Below are 19,352 nucleotides of genomic sequence, written 5' to 3' on the forward strand. Positions count from 1 at the left end.
TGTTAAAGTAAGAGTCCATCTTCATTTTTTCGCATGTGAATACTCAGTTTTCCCAACACCATTTGTTGAAGAAGTTGTCCTTTCCCCACTGAATGGTCTTGACATTCAAGTTCTGGGCTCTATAATTCCATTTGTCTATGTCTATCTTTATGCCAGCAACACACTGTTTTAATTACAGTAGTTTTGCAATATGTTTTGAAATCAGCAGCATGAAATATCCAACTTTATTTCTTCTTTTTAAAGATTGTTTTTGGTTCTTCAGGGTCCCATGAGATTCCATATAAATTTCATTATCCGTTATCCTATTTCTGTAAAAAATGCCATTGGGACCTTGATAGGGATTGCACTGAATCTGTAGATCACTTTGGGTAGTACTGACTTCCAATCCATATACACAGGATGTCTTTCCTTTTACTTGTTTAAAAATCATTTTATTAAGATATAATTCACATGCGGTACAATCTACCCCAGTGTACAATTGTTTTTAGTTTACACATGCAACCATCATCACATCAATATTACATTTTCATCACTCCAAAAAGAAGCCCAGTACCCACTAGCAGTCACTATTTTCTCCACCCATCCCAAACCCCACCTTAGGTAGTCACCAATCTAATTTCTCTCTGCTCTGGACATTTCAGATAAACAGAATCATATAATATGTGGTACTTTGTGACTGGCTTCTTTTACTTAGCATGATGTTTTCATATAGCATGTATCAGTAAACTCACTTTTTTCTATTGCCAAATAATATTCCATTGTATGGCTATACCACCTTTTATTTATCCATTCATCAGCTGATGAACATTTTAGTTCTTTCCACTTTCATAATGCTACAAGGAAGACTTGTGTACAAGTTTTTGTGTGGACATATGTTGTCATTTCTCTCATGTATATACCTAGGAGTGGCATTCCTGGGTCATATAATAACTCTGTTTAACATTTTGAGAACTGCCAAATTGCTTTCCAAAACAGTTGGACCATTTTACATCCTTACCAGTAGTCCATGAGGATTCATATTTCCCCCATCATCACCAGCAATTGTGAGTATATATTTTTTATTGTGGTCATTCTAGTAGGTATGGGTGGCATCTCATTGTGATCATGATTTTTCACTTCACTTCCCTGATGGCTAATGATGTCAACCAAGTTTCCATGGGCTTATTGGCCATTTGTGTATCTTCTTTGGAGAAATATCTATTCATTTTCTTTGCTCATTTTATAACTGGGTTATTTGCCCTTTTTATTATTGAGCTGTAAGAGTTTTTTACATATTAAAAATGCAACTCCTTTATTAAATATGATTTGCAAATATTTTCTCCTGTTTTTTTCAGTACACTGTTTTAGAACAGTTTTACCTTCACAGTAAAATTATATAAACTAGAGTTCTCATATACCCTATAACCTCCCCCACACACAGCCTGCCCACTATCAACAACCTGCACCAAGCGTTATATTTGTTATAATCAGTGAACCTACAATGACACCTCACCAAAAGTCCATAATTTACATAGGTTTCACTCAGTGTTGTACTTCCCATGGGTTTTGATATATGGATGGATATAATGATGGATAATGACATGTCCATCATTATAATATTATCATACCAAAAAAATCTCACTGCCCTAAAAATCGTCTGTTCTGCCTATTCATCCCTCCCTCCCCCAACCCCTAGAAACCACTAGTTTTATTATCTCCATCATTTTCCTTTTCCAGAACATTGACTAGTTGGAATCACCCAGTATGTAGCCTTTTCAGATTGGACCTTTTCACTTAGTAACATTCATTTAAGGTTCCTGCATGTCTTTTCATGGTCTGATAGCTCGTTTCTTTTTACCACTAAATAATATTTCATTGTCTGGATATACCACAGTTTATTTATCCATCTGCCTACTGGAGGATGTCCTGGTTGCTTCCAAGTTTTGGCAATTATGAATAAAGCTGCTTTAAACATCCACGTGCAGGTTTCTGTGTGGACAAAAGATTGTCCACTCAATCTAGATTGTATGGTAAGAGCATGTTTAGTTTTGTAAGAAACTTCCAAACTGTCTTCCAAGGTGGCTGTACCCTTTTGCATTCCTACCTCCAATGAATGAGGGTTATTCCACATTCTCAGAAGCATTTATTAGTGCTGTCACTGTTCTAGATGTTGGCCATTCTAATAGGTGTGTAGTAGAATCTCACTGTTGTCTTACTTTGCAATTCCCTGATGATATATGGACATGGAGTATCTTTTCGTACTCTCTTTTTTTTTTTTTTTTTTTTTGCTGTACGCGGGCCTCTCACTGTTGTGGTCTCGCCCGTTGTGGAGCACAGGCTCCGGATGCGCAGGCTCAGCAGCCATGGCTCACGGGCCCAGCCGCTCCGTGGCATGTGGGATCCTCCCGGACCGGGGCATGAACCCGTGTCCCCTGCATCAGCAGGCGGACTCTCAACCACTGCGCCACCAGGGAAGCCCTCTTTTCGTATTCTTATTTGCCATTTGTACATCTTTTTGGTGAGATGTCTGTTCAGATCTTTGGTCCATTTTTTATTCAGGTTGTTTTCATATTGTTGATTTTAAGAGTTCTTTGTATATCTTGGATTATAGTCCTTTATCAGATGTGTGTTTTACTAATATTTTCTACCATTCCATAGCTTGGCTTCTCATTCTTGACAGTGCCATTCACATAGCAAAAGTTTTTCATTTTAATGAAATCCAACTTATTAAAAGTCATTGCTCAACCCAAGATCATATAGATTTTATTTTATATTACTTTCTAGGAGTTTTTTAGTTTTGTGTTTCACATTTCAGCCTGTGATCCATCTTGAGTTGTGAAGGGAGTAAGGTCTGTGTCTAGATTCATTTTTTTTTTCATGTGGATGTCCAGTTGTTCCATCACAATTTGTTGAAAAGACTCTATGTTCTCCATTTTATTGCCTTTGCTCTTTTGCCAAAGATCAGTTTATTTTTAGAGGTCATTTCTGGGTTCTCTATTCTGTTCCATTGATCTATTTGTCTGTTATTTCACCAATATCACACTGTCTTGATCACCATAGCATTATAGTAACTCTTGAAGTTGGATGTTATCAGTCCTCTGACTTATCTTCTCCTTCAATATTGTATGGGCTATTCTGGGTCTTTTGCCTCTCCATAAAATTTTAGAATCAGTTGGTCAATATCCACAAAATAAATTCCTAGAATCTTGATTGGGATTGCATTAGATCTATAGATCAATTTGGGAAAACTGACAATATTGAGTCTCTCTTCCTGTGTATGAATACAGAATCTCTTTCATTTATTTAGTTCTTTGATTTCTTTCATCAGAGTTATGGTATTCCTCACATAGACTTTGTTCATATTTTCTTAGATTTATACTTCAGTTATTTCATTTTGGGGGGTGCTAATGTAAATGGGTTTTTTGGGGGGTCCATCTTCTGGTGTCCTTTGAAGTACAAAATTTTAAATTTTTTGATAATATCAAAATTATTTTCCTCCTGTTGCTTGTGCTATTGGTGTCATATAAGAAACCACTGTCAAATACAAAGTCAAAGATTTTCTTCTATGTTTTCCTCCAAGATTTTTGCAGTTTTTGCTCTTACATTTATGTGTTTAATTTATTATGAATTAATTTTTGTGCACGGTGAGTTAGGGTGGTGTCTAATTTATTCTTCTGTATGTGGATATCTACTTGTCCCAAGACCATTTGTTGAAAAGACTATTCTCTCCCTATTGAATGGCTTTTTAGGCACCTTTGCTGGAAGCTGGTTGACCACAGACAGGTAGGTGTATTTCCCAATTCTCTTCCATTGATCTGTATGTCTATCATTATACTAGTATCAACATTGCCCTAATGTAAGGACTGTGTATGAATTCTTCAACTTTGTTCTCTTTCAAGATTGTTTTGGCTATTCTGGATCCCTTGAATTTACATATGAATTTCAGATCAGCTTGTCAATTTCTGCAAAGAAGCCAGTTAGGATACTGATAGGGACTACACTGAATCTGTAGATTGATTTTGGATTATTACTATTTTATGTTATGTATTTTTTCAGTCTTTTAATTTCAATCTTTTGGCTTCCTTATCTTTTTGATGTGTCACATGTAAATAACATAACTGGTTGTATTTGCATATATTCTGACAATATTCATTTTTGCTACTTAGATATTTGGGTTTCAATTTACTACCTCATTTTTGTGCTGGAAGATTCCTTCCCCTTTATTCTTGTCTTATTCCACATTTTCCCTCTCTCCTAGTTTCAAGATTATTCCTTCTAATCTTATTTTTAAACGGGTGTCCTTCAAATGGCAAAATGAAAACTTTTAAAACTAAAAATAATCAATTATCTTCTTTCTAAACACAGAAGTACCTTTAAATACAATTCATTCATTGCTCTCTCCCAGTTTGTGTTCATGTTATATTAGATCTGTGAAACACAGTTATTGTTTTATACAGTTAATATTTATTCAGATTTATTCACATATTTATCACTTGCTTTGCTCTATACTCCTTTCTGTATCTCTGGCACCTGTAATCACTTTTATTCCAATTTTGGAAATTCCTTTGACGAACTGCAATTTCTCTCATTATATGTCACTCTCTTACTTGAAAGATACTTTTGCAAGGCACACAATTATAGGTTGGTAGTTATTTTCCCGTGTTATATTAACACCATTGTTCCATTGTCTGTTGCATTCAAATGTTACTGGTGAGAAGTCAGCTATCAGTTAGCTGTTCAGTCACTCTTCTTTCTTTGAAAGTAACCGCCTTTCTTCCCTGGCTGCTCCACTCTGGTACCTCTCTGCAGTTCAGAAAAAGTCCTAGGTATTACCTATTAAAATACTGATTCTGTCCCATTTTCTCTCTTTTCCTTCTGGAACTCTGAATAAATATCTATCTTAGACCATGTTTATCACTCTATATTCCACTTGCTTTTTACTTTTCTCAAAAATAAAAAGATTTATAATAAAATCCACTAGATGTTAAATTATACAACTTGATTTGAAATACACCAAATAATAGCAAAGACTGTCTACAATACCATTCTATACCTTCTTTCATATATTCTATCTCTTTATCACTCTATGCTGATTTCTGAATAGCTTCTTGTAAACTGTCTTCCAATTCACTAATACTTTAATTGTATCTAATCTGCTGTTAATCCCTTCAATTAACTGAGTTCTTAATTTCAGCCTTAACTGTTTTTATTCCAGAAGTTCTAGAAAGGTTATTCTTTAGAATTTATTTTTCCCTGCAGATATTTTTCTTTAAACACAGTAAGCAAAGTTACTCTATACTATGTTTAATAATCCTACTACCTAAAATTTTTCAGGGTATGGTCTTACTGTTACTTTTTCTCATTCTCACATGCAGTAACTTATTTCCTTGTTTGCTTATTAACTTTGTGAGCTGCTCATTTACTTTTCTTTTTTTTAAATTAATTTATTTATTTTTGGCTGCATTGGGTCTTTTTTGCTGTGCTTGGGCTTTCTCTAGCTGCAGCGAGCAGGGGCTACTCTTTGTTGCAGTGCAGGGGCTTCTTATTGCAGTGGCTTCTCTTGTTGTGGAGCACAGGCTCGAGGCACACAGGCTTCAGTAGTTGTGGCACGTGGGCTCAGTTGCTGTGGCTCACAGGCTCTAGAGCGCAGGCTCAGTAGTTGTGGTTCACGGGCTTAGATGCCCTGTGGCACATGGGATCTTCCCGGACCAGGGCTCAAACCCATGTCCCTTGCACTGGCAGGCTGTTTCTTAACCAGGGAAGCCCAAGCTGCTCACTTTCATTACAAAATAATTTGAGTAAATTCTTTGAGGCCTAGGATAAAGGTGAATGTCTTCACAAAAAAGTTAGATTTGCTTCTGCTAATTTCTGGGAAATAAACAGGCCACAATCACTTTAAATTTATGACTAGTAGTTACTCTAGTCACCCATATAGTATGAATTTGGGTTGCATGATTATAACTTCTAAGCCAATTTTTTTCTCCTTATTCTGCTTAGCACAACTAAGGAAATATGTTTTGTGGTCCCATAGAGGTGAAGATGAGAAAGCAGTTAAGTTCTCTTTCCCTAGGGTATTTTCCTTAGGTACCAATTCAATGGGAAAAGGACTCCTGTTGGAATCCCTGACTTTTTGACTGGGCCATGGGTTTGTCTTTTACCCCTACATTTTGGGTGGCTTTTGCAAAGCTGAACTTCTCAAACTACCCAAATTCCAAAATGGTCTCCCAGGCAAAACTGGTTTCAACACGCTGCTTCTCTATGGTTTTATTCTGATAATAACTTACCTTGTAGATCTTCAAGGATTTTAAGTAGATATTTTCTCATTTATTAAAAGGCCATTTTAGTTGTCTTCAGTAATAAGGACATGTCAGAAACAGAAGGCCTACACCTACTCTTTGGTACAGTTCAGCTTCTGGATTCAGCAAAACTCCCTTCACAAAGTCAGAAATGATCAACAAACAACCCTACCAATTTGGCATTCTTTTCATTTATACCTAAACTCAATCTGTCCAGCTTCTGACACATCTGATTATTCTTTCCTCTGGAAGACAGTGTTTGGCTTCCACACCAGTTTCCTATACAACTCCTAAATGATCACTCCTCAGAGCTCAGACCTGGGTCTTCTAAATTCTACATTTCCTCTGCCACCAATTTATTTTGAATTACCAACATACATCTCCTGGACTACTTTAATAGCCGCCCAACTGGATTTCTTCTGCCACTCTTGTCCCCATCTAATCCGTTCTCTGCCACAGTAACTAGTGATACTTAAAAAATAAAAATTAGGGCTTCCCTGGTGGCACAGTGGTTGGGAGTCTGCCTGCCAATGCAGGGGACATGGGTTTGTGCCCCGGTCCGGGAAGGTCCCACATGCCGCAGAGCGGCTAAGCCCGTGAGCCATGGCCGCTGAACCTGTGCGTCCGGAGCCTGTGCTCCGCAGCGGGAGAGGCCACAACAGTGAGAGGCCCATGTACAGCAAAAAATAAAATTAAATTTAAAATTAAAAAATAAATAAATAAAAATTAGATCACATCCTGTTGGCCTGTATAAAATTCTTCAAGGTACTGCATCTGAACTTTAGGTAAGTTCCAAACTATTTAACATGGCCCACATGTTACCTTCTATGATCAGATGCATGTCTATATATCTATAACTGTTCTCTTACATAAATACTATCAACAGACCTTTTTTCAGTTCCTCAAATATACCAAATTCTTTCCCATCTCAGATTCTTACACCTGCTAGTCCCTTTTCCTAGAATATGGTTTATCTGTTATTTGCATGGTTCATTTTTATTCACAGTTCCTATCTCACTATAACTGTGACTTTCTCACAGGCATTCCCTTATAGCCTAATCCAATAGCACCTTGTTCTTTTCACACTTATCATAATTTGTGATCAAGTACTTATTGCAGCTTATTTTAATGTCTATCGCCCTAATTATTTGTAAGAACCAGGCATGTAGAGATCCTACTGTTATCTTCCCCTTCCATGCCCAGGATCTAACACAGTGTCACACACACAGTAGGAGTTTAATATATATTAAATAATTGATTTCTCTCCCTCTAAACAGACTCTCAGAAAAAGTACAATTCTAATGAGAAATTATATGTTGAGCACAGAATTAGAAACAAAAGAAATAAGTTAAATAACAGGAGTGTACACAGGGATCAGATAAGACATAATTATGAGCAGACCCATAATGCTTAAGAGCCATATAGCCAAGATTACTTTCCCTGGACTAATATTTAATGGCTAAGGCAACAGATGAGTTAATTATTGTTGTCTACACTTTAAAGCAAATAATCATCTATCAACAGGATATGTTTCTCAAGGTGACTTGAAAGTTCGTTATTTGGCACTCTGAAAATATTTTCCTACAGAACCAATATTATACACAGAGGTTAGGTTCCCCTGGTTAGTTCATAATGTTTAATCCATAATTCATTTATCCATTTTAACAAATATGAATTGAGCACTACTTTGTGCCAGGAACTGTTGTAGCTGGAGATACAGCAGTGTACAAAATAAGACAAAAATCCCTATCCTCATAGATCTTACATTCATGAGATGGAAACAGAAAAGAAGTAAGTGCAATATACAGAATGGTAGATGAAGAACAAAGCAGGGTAGAGGGATAGGGAATGGAGGTAGTGCAATTTTAACCTATTATTAGTTTATTTTCGATCTCTTTTTGTTCCCAAAAGTATTTAAGTTAGATGTTACTTACAGAACTTAAGTATCACAAATAAAGTAACAACCCTTATGCAAGGAGAGACTTTCAACCAAGAAACTTTATAAAAACACACTTCCTTTCCCATTGCAGTAGGACAGAGAGAACTGCTCAGGCTCTAAGTCACTGACAAGCTACCATATCTTGAGGCAGGATCTCCAAAAAGGCAGGGGCTAGAGAAGAGGGTAGTGATGGAGAAATTCCAGGAAGAAAAGAAATGAAGACTCAAGAAGGAAAGCACATATATTGATGCTATGGAGCTCCACAGACAGCCAGCCCCTTCTTTCCAACCACGAGTTGGCTGGCTTTTTGTTCTAGAACTGTATTTCTGACCAAGATCTCTTTCCTATTTGGCATATTATACTTATACAACTCTTCCCTCATTATTCTATCCCAAAACAAATACTTAATTTTTGGGGGGGTGTTTCTGATCAATTTAACAGCAGAAAAAGATCCTTTTTAATTCCTTTCTATACCATTAAAAGTCATATAAAAGGAATGTAGATAGCCAGTAGACTACTCTGGCACTCTCTTACTGTACCTTAATAACTGGGATAGGTACCAGGAGGTGGGGTGAAATGCAAGAAGATAAAAAATTGGAACAAGGTTTCAAACATCACTCCCAGCAACAAAGTTATGATTGGACAAGGAGAGACAATCAGCCAGTTTAATCTTCTATACTTGTCAGCAACCAGTTCTACAACCACAGAACATGCACTGCAGACTAAGGTGAGAAGGACACAAGGGGCAACAAAAGTAACTCCTCTGTGAAGCCCTGCTCACATAGCTAGGGTGATTATAGCCAGGAAAGTAAACAGCATGTAAACTAAGCCTGCCCATAACTTTAGATTTTATTCCTTCTTATGAGAAAAGGCCTTCTTATTATTTTCACCTGATAAAAGGGTTTTTAATCAGTGAGTGTTAATTTTATTTTTTGTAATTAAAGTACTTATTTCACTGTCATTTTAATAAAATAATTTTTCAGCTTGTGAATATCAGATATATTTCCAGGAATTTTTCAAATTAAATATAATTTACTTATATTCAAAATTTCATAAAATAAACCCTCAAGTTTAGGAAAACATAAGCAGCAATGTGCAATCAAAACACAGTATCAACAGAAAGATGTTGGTCAGAAACAATTACCTTTACGGCTGTGTGTTTGTTTTCATTTTCTTCCATCCACAAATCCTGCTCATAATAATATAAGCCACCGTTGATAACTTCAGCAAGTTCAGATGTAATTTTTGCCCAAGACATGTGGTTGCCTGTTCAATCTCCTCCAGGATGTTTTCTCATGTAAGGTGGTGTCTGAGTTACAATCAAAATCTTGTTTAAATCCTGGTCATCGATTTCATAATCTGAATCATTATCAGACCAATCAGTAAATGTGTTTTTTCGCCCTTCTATTTGTTCCATCTCTTCATCAAATAAAAAATCAAGTTCTTCTTCTTCTTGTTCATCTGGAAGATATAGGTGATTTGATGCCTCTTCAGGTAGAGGTGGTGATTCCTGAAGGAAGAAATTGGTATTTTATATAAAAACACTGTTATCACTTTTATAATAAATGTCACATAACAATGTTAATGTAAGTAATATCAAAACTGTATGCTCAATAACTAGATTAGCAGTCAAACTGCAAAAGAAAATCACACCAGTATTATTCCAGGCCAATAAATATAAAGTAACTGCTAAACAATCAGTTTAAGATTAAAAAAACCCACAAAGCTGAAAAAAGAAGGATTATATTAAAGACTCCTTTAGAGTTAGAATGGTCCTTAGTACCAACTTGTTTTACAGATGAGGGGAAAAAAGGCCTAGAGATGTGACGTTGTTTGTCCACAATTGCAGAATTAGTCCGGACTAGAACAACCAAGGACTTTTTTTTTTTTTTTTTTTTGGCCGCGCTGCATGTCATGCGGGATCCTACTTCCCCCAACCAGGGATTGAACCCACACCCCCTGCAGTGGAAGCACAGAGCCCTAACCACTGGGAATTCCCAGAACAACCAGGGTCTTCTGACTTCAAGATTCAACGATCTTCCCTAGTCTCAACGCTTTTTACCTCACAATTACATTAATACCATAATTTGTCAATAAGAAAACAAGTATAACTATCAGAAGATCAGAAATTTTTATAATTTTCTGGAAAGCAGAAAGCAAATGGAATTGTATTAATAATAAACATGACTAGAGGAAATAGAAATCTAAAACCCATATCAAGGAAGGCTGGGACTTCCCTGGTGGTCCAGTGGGTAATACTCTGCACTATCAATGCAGGGGGACCAGGTTTGATCCCTGGTCGGGGAACTAGATCCCACACGCATGCCGCAACTAAGAGTTCACATGCCGCAACTAAAAAGTGCGCATGCTGCAATTAAAAAGATCCCACAGGCTGCAACGAAGATCCCGTGTGCCTCAACTAAGACCCGGCACAGCCTAAATAAATAAATATTAAAAAAAAAAGGAAGGTTACAGGGAAGGCAGACACCATTGATCCCACTGGGGTCCTAAAAAGTTTTGAGATGGTAGATCCAAAGAACAGGAAAGGACTATGTGACAGCAATCAAAATAGGTACCTGGTGGGCTTCTCGGGTGGCACAGTGGTTGAGAGTCCGCCTGCCGATGCAGGGGACATGTGTTCGTGCCCTGGTACGGGAAGATCCCACATGCCGCAGAGTGGCTAGGCCCATGAGCCACGGCTGCTGAGCCTGCGCGTCCGGAGCCTGTGCTCCGCAATGGGAGAGGCCACAACAGTGAGAGGCCCACATACTGAAAAAATAAAGGTACCTGGAAAACTAACTATAGGACACAGTTGGCCCCACACCCTTATCCGAGAATACAAAGCTTTATTATAAAGTCTGCCCCCAACTAAAAGCCCAAGAATCGCTTTCTAAACAAAGTTAAACATTTGCCAAGGGAGGGTTCATATCTTAGGTGCTGGAGCTACAGAGAGGCTGAACACATCCTAGTATTATTCTAAACTTCTAAAACAAAATGGGGGAAAAAATAAGGTAATTTTACCAATGAATGAAATACACTAACAAATTCTACCTCCCATAAAAAAGTACTCCTTATTTTAGCAATTTTGGAGATCCAAAACCAGCCCGACTCTGCTCTGCCTAAGTCTAGAAATCCAAGTCCATAGGACCTTTACACTTAACCAAGAGTGTGCAATCATACCTCACATTCAGGAAAATGGTCCTCTGGATGAGCAGATCTATAAGGCCATACACAAAAGAAATCTGTACCAATTTACCAATACTAATATAAACCATCAACCAAAGATCACCAGATATTAAGAGACAATCATCAGCCCAAAAGAGAGTCTTTAAAGGACATAAATACTAGCATAATGAATAAAAATAGACCAACTCCAGGGTATATCATCTAAAATTTCAAGAGTGGGGATGAAGAAATAATCTTAAAAGCTTTCAGCAATAAAAAAGTCAGTTGACACAATCTGAAGGGACTGAATTTCACAAGAGTTCTGAAAATTGACGAAGATGACAGTGGAAAAATGTTTTCAGATTTCTAGGGGAAACAAATGGGACCTCTAATTAAACTTAAAAGCTTTTGCACAGCAAAGGAAACCATAAATAAGATGAAAAGACAACCCTCAGAATGGGAGAAAATATTTTCAAATGAAGCAACCGACAAAGGATTAATCTCCAAAATATATAAGCAGCTCATGCAGCTCAATATCAAAAAACAAACAGCCCAATCAAAAAGGATGGAAGACCTAAATAGACATTTCTCCAGAGAAGACATACAGATGGCCAACACACACATGAATAGACGCTCAACATCACTAATTATTACAGAAATGCAAATCAAAACTACATTGACACCAGTCAGAATAGCCATCATCAAAAAATCTACAAACAATAAATGCTGGAGAGGGTATGGAGAAAAGTGAACCCTCTTACACTGCTGGTGGGAATGTAACTTGATACAGCCACTATGGAAAACAGTATGGAGGCTCCTTAAAAAAACTAAAAATAGAGCTACCATATGATCCAGCAATCCTACACCTGGGCATATATCTGGAAAAGATGAAAACTGTAATTTGAAAAGATACTTGCACCCCAATGTTCACAGCAGCACTATTTACAATAGCCAAGACATGGAAACAACCAAATGCCCATCAACAGACAATTGGTTTAAGAAGATGTGGTACATGTATACAATGGAATATTACTCAGCCATAAAAAGGAACGAAATTGGGTCATTTGTAGAGATGTGGATGGACCTAGAGAGTGTCACACAGAGTGAAGTAAGTCAGAAAGAGAAAAACAAATATCATATATTAACGCATATATGTGGAACCTAGAAAAATGGTACAGGTGAACCGGTTTGCGGGGCAGAAATTGAGACAAAGATGTAGAGAACAAACGTATGGACAGCAAGGGGGAAACGTGGCAGGGGGTGGTGGTGGTGTGATGAATTGGGAGATTGGGATTGACATATATACACTAATATGTATAAAATGGATAACTAATAAGAACCTTCTGTATAAAAATATAAAATAAAATTCAAAAATTAAAAAAAATGTGGTACGTGTATACAATGGAATATCACTCAGCCATAAAAAGGAACAAAATTGGGTCATCTGTAGAGATGTGGATGGACCTAGATAGTGTCACACAGAGTGAAGTCAGAAAGAGAAAAACATATATCGTATTATTAATGCATGTATGTGGAATCTAGAAAAATGGTATAGATGACCTTAATTGCCAAGCAAAAATAGACACACAGACTTAGAGAACAAATGTAAGGATACTAAGGGGGAAAGGGATGGGGTGGGAGGAATTGGGAGATTGGGATTGACACATGTACACTACTGATACTATGTATAAAATAGACAACTGATGGGAACATACTGTATAGCATGGGGAACTCTACTTAATGCACTGTACTGTCCTAAATGGAGGGGATATATGTGTATGTATGGCTGATTCATTTTGCTGTGCAGTAGAAGCTAGTACAACATTGTAAAGCAACTATACTCCAATAAAAATTAATTAAAAAAGAAAGATTTCTAGGGGAAAATGAAATCTGACCAAGATTTCTATACCCACTCTAGAACATCTATTTTAAAAAGATCATTTTCAAAAAAGTATGTTGACAGGACTTCCCTGGTGGTCCGGTGGCTAAGACTCCATGCTCCCAGTGTAGTGGGCCCGGGTTCGATCCCTGGTCAGGGAACTAGATCCGGCATGCTGTAACTAAAGATCCCGCATAATGCGACTAAGAGTGAAGATCCCACTTACTGCAACTAAGACCCAGCACAGATAGGTAGGTAGGTAGGTAGATAGATACATACATACGTACATACATACATACATAAATAAATGAAAGTATGTTGTCAATAACTAACCTACCTCAGCAGGTGTCTCTGAAATAACATACATACATACATACATACATACATACATACATACATACATACATACCTACAAGTATGTTGTCAATAACTAACCTACCTCAGCAGGTATCTCTGATGAACCTACAGTCATCTTTCCTCCAGGCCAAGCCCCCACTCTGTAGTATTGGAATACATTTCAGGTCTTACTAATGGTACCAATATTCTTTGGCCATGAAACTGAAAGGTCCTAGATATTATACAATTCTCTTTCTGTTTTGAAAACCACACTCCATCACCAATTTGCTGGCCCTATACAGTAAAATCCAACTAACCCTTGCAAAAACTGTTTTCATCAAATCAAAGATGTTATCAATTTTAAGATATTATTTTAAAAGAAATGCTTAAATGTGGAGGTTTTTTTTTTTAACATGAAGGAAAAAACATAGATCTTGGTATAAATGAAATATGGTACAAGTTTCTGTCAATGAGCCCAGGATATGATCCTCCCTTGTTATCCAGGTTTGCCATGACAAATATACAAATTAATGAGGATCTTTAGAAAATCTTATTTTGAGAAGCTGCTCTAGGTTTTTAAAATGCCCCAAGGAAGAAAACCTCTTGTTAACATTTTAGTATGATGTGTTTAACTACCATTGCTAAGTAAAAACTTATCTTTATTTACAAAACAGAAATAGACTCACAGACATAGAAAACTTATGGTTACTACAGGATAGTGGGGGGTGGGATGGGGGATAAATCAGGAGTGTGGAATTAACATACACACACTACTATGTATAAAATAGATAAACAAAAAGGACCTACTGTAGAGCACAGGGAAGTATATTCAATATCTTGTAATAGCCTATCATGGAAAAAATCTGCAAAAGAATAGGTATATACAGATATACACATATGTATAACTGAACCATTGTGCTGTACCACTTGAAGCTAACACAACATTGTAAATAAACTGTACTTCTATTTTTTTAATGGTAAATAAAAAATTAAAAAGTTATCTTTAATCAGGGTTTCAAACTCAGCATTACTGACATGTTGGGCTTGATAGTTCCTTAGGGCGTGTGTGTGGTGGCTGGCTGTCCTGTGCACTGTAGGATGTTTAGCAGCATCCCTGGCCTTCATTCACAGGATGCAGTAGAACTCTCTCAGTTTTAACAACCAAATATTGTCTCCAGGGGCTTCCCCGGTGGTGCAGTGATTAAGAATCCGCCTGCTAATGCAGGGTTCGAGCACTGGTCTGGGAAGATCCCACGTGCCGCGGAGCAACTAAGCCCATGCGCCACAACTACTGAGCCTGAGCTCTAGAGCCCGTGAGCCACAACTACTGAGCCCACGTGCCACAACTACTGAAGCCTGCGTGCCTGGAGCCTGTGCTCTGCAACAAGAGAAGCCATGACAATGAGACGCCCACACAGCGCAACGAAGAGTGGCCCCCACTCGCCACAACTAGAGAAAGCCTGCACACAGCAACAAAGACCCAACACAGTCAAAAATTAATTAATTAATTAATTAATTTAAAAAGAGACAGTGCTTTAAGAAATTTATTAAATAATTGCAACAAGAGAGGCCACAGCAATGAGAAAGAAGCCCGTGCACCACAACGAAGAGTAGTCCCCGCCTGCCGCACCTAGAAAAAGCCCGCGCACAGCAATGAAGACCCAACACAGCCATAAATAAATGACTAAATAAACAAACAAATTAAAAAATAAATAAATTTATCTATTTATTAAAAAAACAAATTGTCTAGAGACATTGCCAAACATCCTATGCTGAGGTAAAATATCAACACCCTCTCAATTCCTCCAATGAAGAACCGTGCTTAAATCCTTCATGCTTCCTTTCTTCATGCTTTCATCTTAGGAATAAAGAGCTCTACTCATAATAATCTGTAATATGATGGCCTTCTTCATTCTTCCCACATCTGGTCCCAATTATTTTTAGTGACCTATTCCTTTTAGAGCTTACTTTGAATATTGAAATTATTTGAATATTTCCAAGTTTATTTTTAGTAAACTTTTTTACTTTGAGATAGTTGTACATTCACATACAGTTATAAGAAATAAAAATCTCGAGGACTTCCCTGGTGGTCCAGTGGTTAAGATTCTACGCTCCCAATGCAGGGGGCACTGGTTCAATCCCTGGTTGGGGAACTAAGATCCCACATGCTGCGCAGCATGGCTAAAAAAAAAAAAAAGAAATAGAAATCTCGTGTACTTTTTACTCAGTTTCCTCCAAAGTTAACATACTGTAAAACTATAGTAGACTATCACAAGATAAACACTGATGTTACCCATCAGTCTTACTAGGATTTCCATTTTACTTGTACTCTGTGTTTGTGGTTTAGATCAGAGCAATTTTTATCACATTTGAAGTTCACGTATCCAACCACCAGCCAAAAATACAGCAGTTCTACAACAAGAAACTCTCCTATTGTTCCCTAACCACGATCATCTCACTCCCTTGTGTGCCCCCAAGAAATTTATTCTCTTTTCCTTTCCTACTGTACAATCACCAAAACATATATAAACCAGACATGTATCGTTTACAAGTAATTACATGTAAAAGAATTTTTAAAATAATTAACAAGGTTACAAATAATATGGCAGTTATAAATTCAAAATTTAGAAGTTTTGTCAGCTTTAACAAAACTGAAATATTATTCAAATATAAACTAATTTCAAGTAAAAAAGGTTAAAGTGAAATTTTTTTTTTTTCGGTACGTGGGCCTCTCACTGTCGTGGCCTGTCCCATTGCGGAGCACAGGCTCCGGATGCGCAGGCTCAGCGGCCATGGCTCAGGGGCCCAGCCGCTCCGCGGCATGTGGGATCTTCCCGGACCGGGGCACGAACCCACATCCCCTGCATCGGCAGGCAGACTCTCAACCACTGCGCCACCAGGGAAGCCTTAAAGTGAAATATTCTTAAATCATATTCAGAAATAAGATAAAATTTAAAAAATGATACAATATTATTCATTTTCAACTACTTAGTAACCCATAAGCTTTACTGAAGGGCAATGGTTCCAATTTTTACCATTTTTCTTAAAACTTTTCCAAATTCATGTATGTACCTCAAAAACAGTGGCCTTACATTCCACTCACAATATATCACACTTCAGACTTCCCTGCTGGTGCAGTGGTTAAGAATCCGCCTGCCAATGCAGGGGACACCGGTTTGAGCCCTGGTCTGGGAAGATCCCCCATGCTGCAGAGCAACTAAGCCCATGCACCACAACGACTGAGCCTGTGATCTAGAGCCTGCGAGCCACAACTACTGAGCCCACGCGCCTAGAGCCCGGGCTCCACAACAAGAGAAGCCCATGCACCGCAACGAAGAGTAGCCCCCACTCGACGCAACTAGAGAAAGCCCACGCACAGTAACGAAGACCCAACACAGCCAAAAATAAATAAATAAAAATTTAAAAAATTTTTCTAAAAAAAATATATCACACTTCACTTGGGTCATAACAACTTACCTTCAATTTCACTGGGGATGGATGATGTCTCTTTCTTACTTCTATCCAAGGTTCTGAGTCCAAGTTGGGCAAACTGGCAGACAAACCTCTAGACATTGCTTGAAGATTACTTGTTTCAGTGTTTTTCTTTGGGCTCAGTGGACTTCCAATTCTTGGAGAATTTGGGGCAGACTCTAAAATTTTAAGTTAGTTCTATAGTTAAAATAATGGTTTTCTTACTTATAACACATATTTTTTCTTTACTTGGGCGTTTTCTTTCTTCACAAAAACACGATAAATCAATCTCAATTATAATCTTTCAATGATTTTCAAACCCAAAGGGCTTTGTAAGATGTATTCGAGTGAAGCCAATGAATAATAACAGGAATGTTATCAACCCTTATGCAGACACATTCATTCAAACTTGTCAAGAATATCAAGGCAAGTCACTTACTAATTATGACAATACATCTATTTGGGAGTCAATTCTCTGTGAAACCTTAGATTCATTAATTGTAATGAAATTAGGGAATTTTAAATGCTACTAAGCAAATAAAATTCATATTTTATTCAAGGCAAAATCAATCCTTCATTGTTCTGCTAGGATCTATACTAAGGCGGCCAATACTCATACTTTTCTCATCTCCTTTGCCTAACAAGGTTTACCTAAATGCAGTTTGGCCCTTGGCTTGCAGTGAATACTGTGAAAACTAGAATGTCACGTCATTAAAGTGCAATGCCCTGGTAATAACAAAACATTTTACAACTCTGCTGGAATTAAAAATGTCTTTCTCCACACTTTTAATCAAAGTAATTATATGCTCTATAAAATACAAATCAATTCCTTTATAAATTTTTTTTCAGAAGTCGAAGAATATTTAAGTTATAATGCAATATGAACTTGCTTTGGACAAAAAGTGTTTTAAAAACAAATTTATACTGTAAACTTCTAAACATTATTTACTCTTCAAAGCCAATTCCCTGAAAATATTGCAAAGTTGAATACTACAGAGAGAAAGTTGAAATAAATGAACACCAACAATCCTTCTAACTTACTAAATGAAAATGCAAAGGCACATTCCGGGAGTCAGTTTGAGAGAGTACTCCAAGATTTTACTTTCATCTACTACATATGAGAATCAGATGGATTTATTTTCTTCTCCATGGACACATAGATCCAGGCTTCAACCACCAGATTACTATATTGCTTTAAAAAGAAGTATAATGATTCATAACAGAAAACGCTCTAAAACTTCACTGTTCAATACAATAGCCACTAGCCTTGTGGAGCTACAAAGCACTTGAAATGTGGCTAGTGCTGAAATCTGCTCAGGATAAGTGTAAAATACACAGCAGATTTCAAACACTTGGTACAAAAATAACATTGGTCCATAATTTTTATATTAATTTCATAATATTTGGGTATATAAAAATTAATTTCATTTGTTTTACAGCTTTTAACGCTATTAAAAATTATTAGGATTACATGTGTGGCAAACGTAATATTTCTATTGGACACTGCTGCTCTACAACTTAATGGTACATGTCATCAATTGATCCAAAAAATTAGTACAAGTGAAAAGGTTTGGGCTGTCAGTATTAATATTGAAGTTATAGGAATGAAAAAAAACATTAACTCTAGAGAACCCTATTCCTAAGACTATGAATCATCTCTATTCATGCAGTAAATAAAGCTTTAAAAGTAGACTAGGAACCACCACTAGTAACTGGGAGAATTAACTAAATTAGTATGTATAGTTCATGTATACACGACTAGAACAGTATCTAGCACAAGGTAGATAAATTAGTATCTACTATTTTTAACATAGAAATTGAATTTTTAAATACCTACTTATGTTTATGATATAATTGTCTCTAATTGCTCTTTAAGCTTGAATAATGTTTCTACCATGAAGTTGTATGTTTCACAATATTCACAATACATGTGCTTATATTGGTTTGGCCAAAAAGTTCGTTCAGGCAATATGTATGTGCATGTAAATGAGTATATATTTTAAAAAAAACACAAAAATGTACAAACATTGTGATTTTATTCTTGTAATTTTATTAATAATGCATAAATGGTTAATGGACAGGCATCACCAACTTGACTGACCTATCTTAGCTACCCTGTGGAAAAAGTATTTTCTATTTAACAACTGACCTAATGCCTGTTCATAAGACGGTTAAAAATGTCATCTTGGACCCCAAGTTTACACATTAACTTAATCTAACTTACCATCAGACATTGTATTCTTTTTTTAAAAAAAACTAAAAAATGTCATTCGAAGTTCTTCAACTT

The 19,352-nt window shown here is 36.8% G+C and overlaps 1 protein-coding gene across 1 annotated transcript in view; it reads right to left on the reverse strand.

Moving 5' to 3' along the window:
- Positions 1-19,352, reverse strand: part of LARP1B (La ribonucleoprotein 1B) — a 146,132-nt gene that overhangs the window by 91,495 nt on the left and 35,285 nt on the right. Inside the window, 3 exon segments of the mRNA XM_082642345.1 lie at positions 9,359-9,484; positions 9,488-9,724; positions 17,072-17,244. Coding sequence (XP_082498471.1) covers positions 9,359-9,484; positions 9,488-9,724; positions 17,072-17,244 — 536 coding nt within the window.

This window comes from Mesoplodon mirus (genome assembly GCF_964341445.2).
Source record: "Mesoplodon mirus genome assembly, chromosome: 2".
Classification (NCBI taxonomy): Eukaryota; Metazoa; Chordata; class Mammalia; order Artiodactyla; family Ziphiidae; genus Mesoplodon; species Mesoplodon mirus.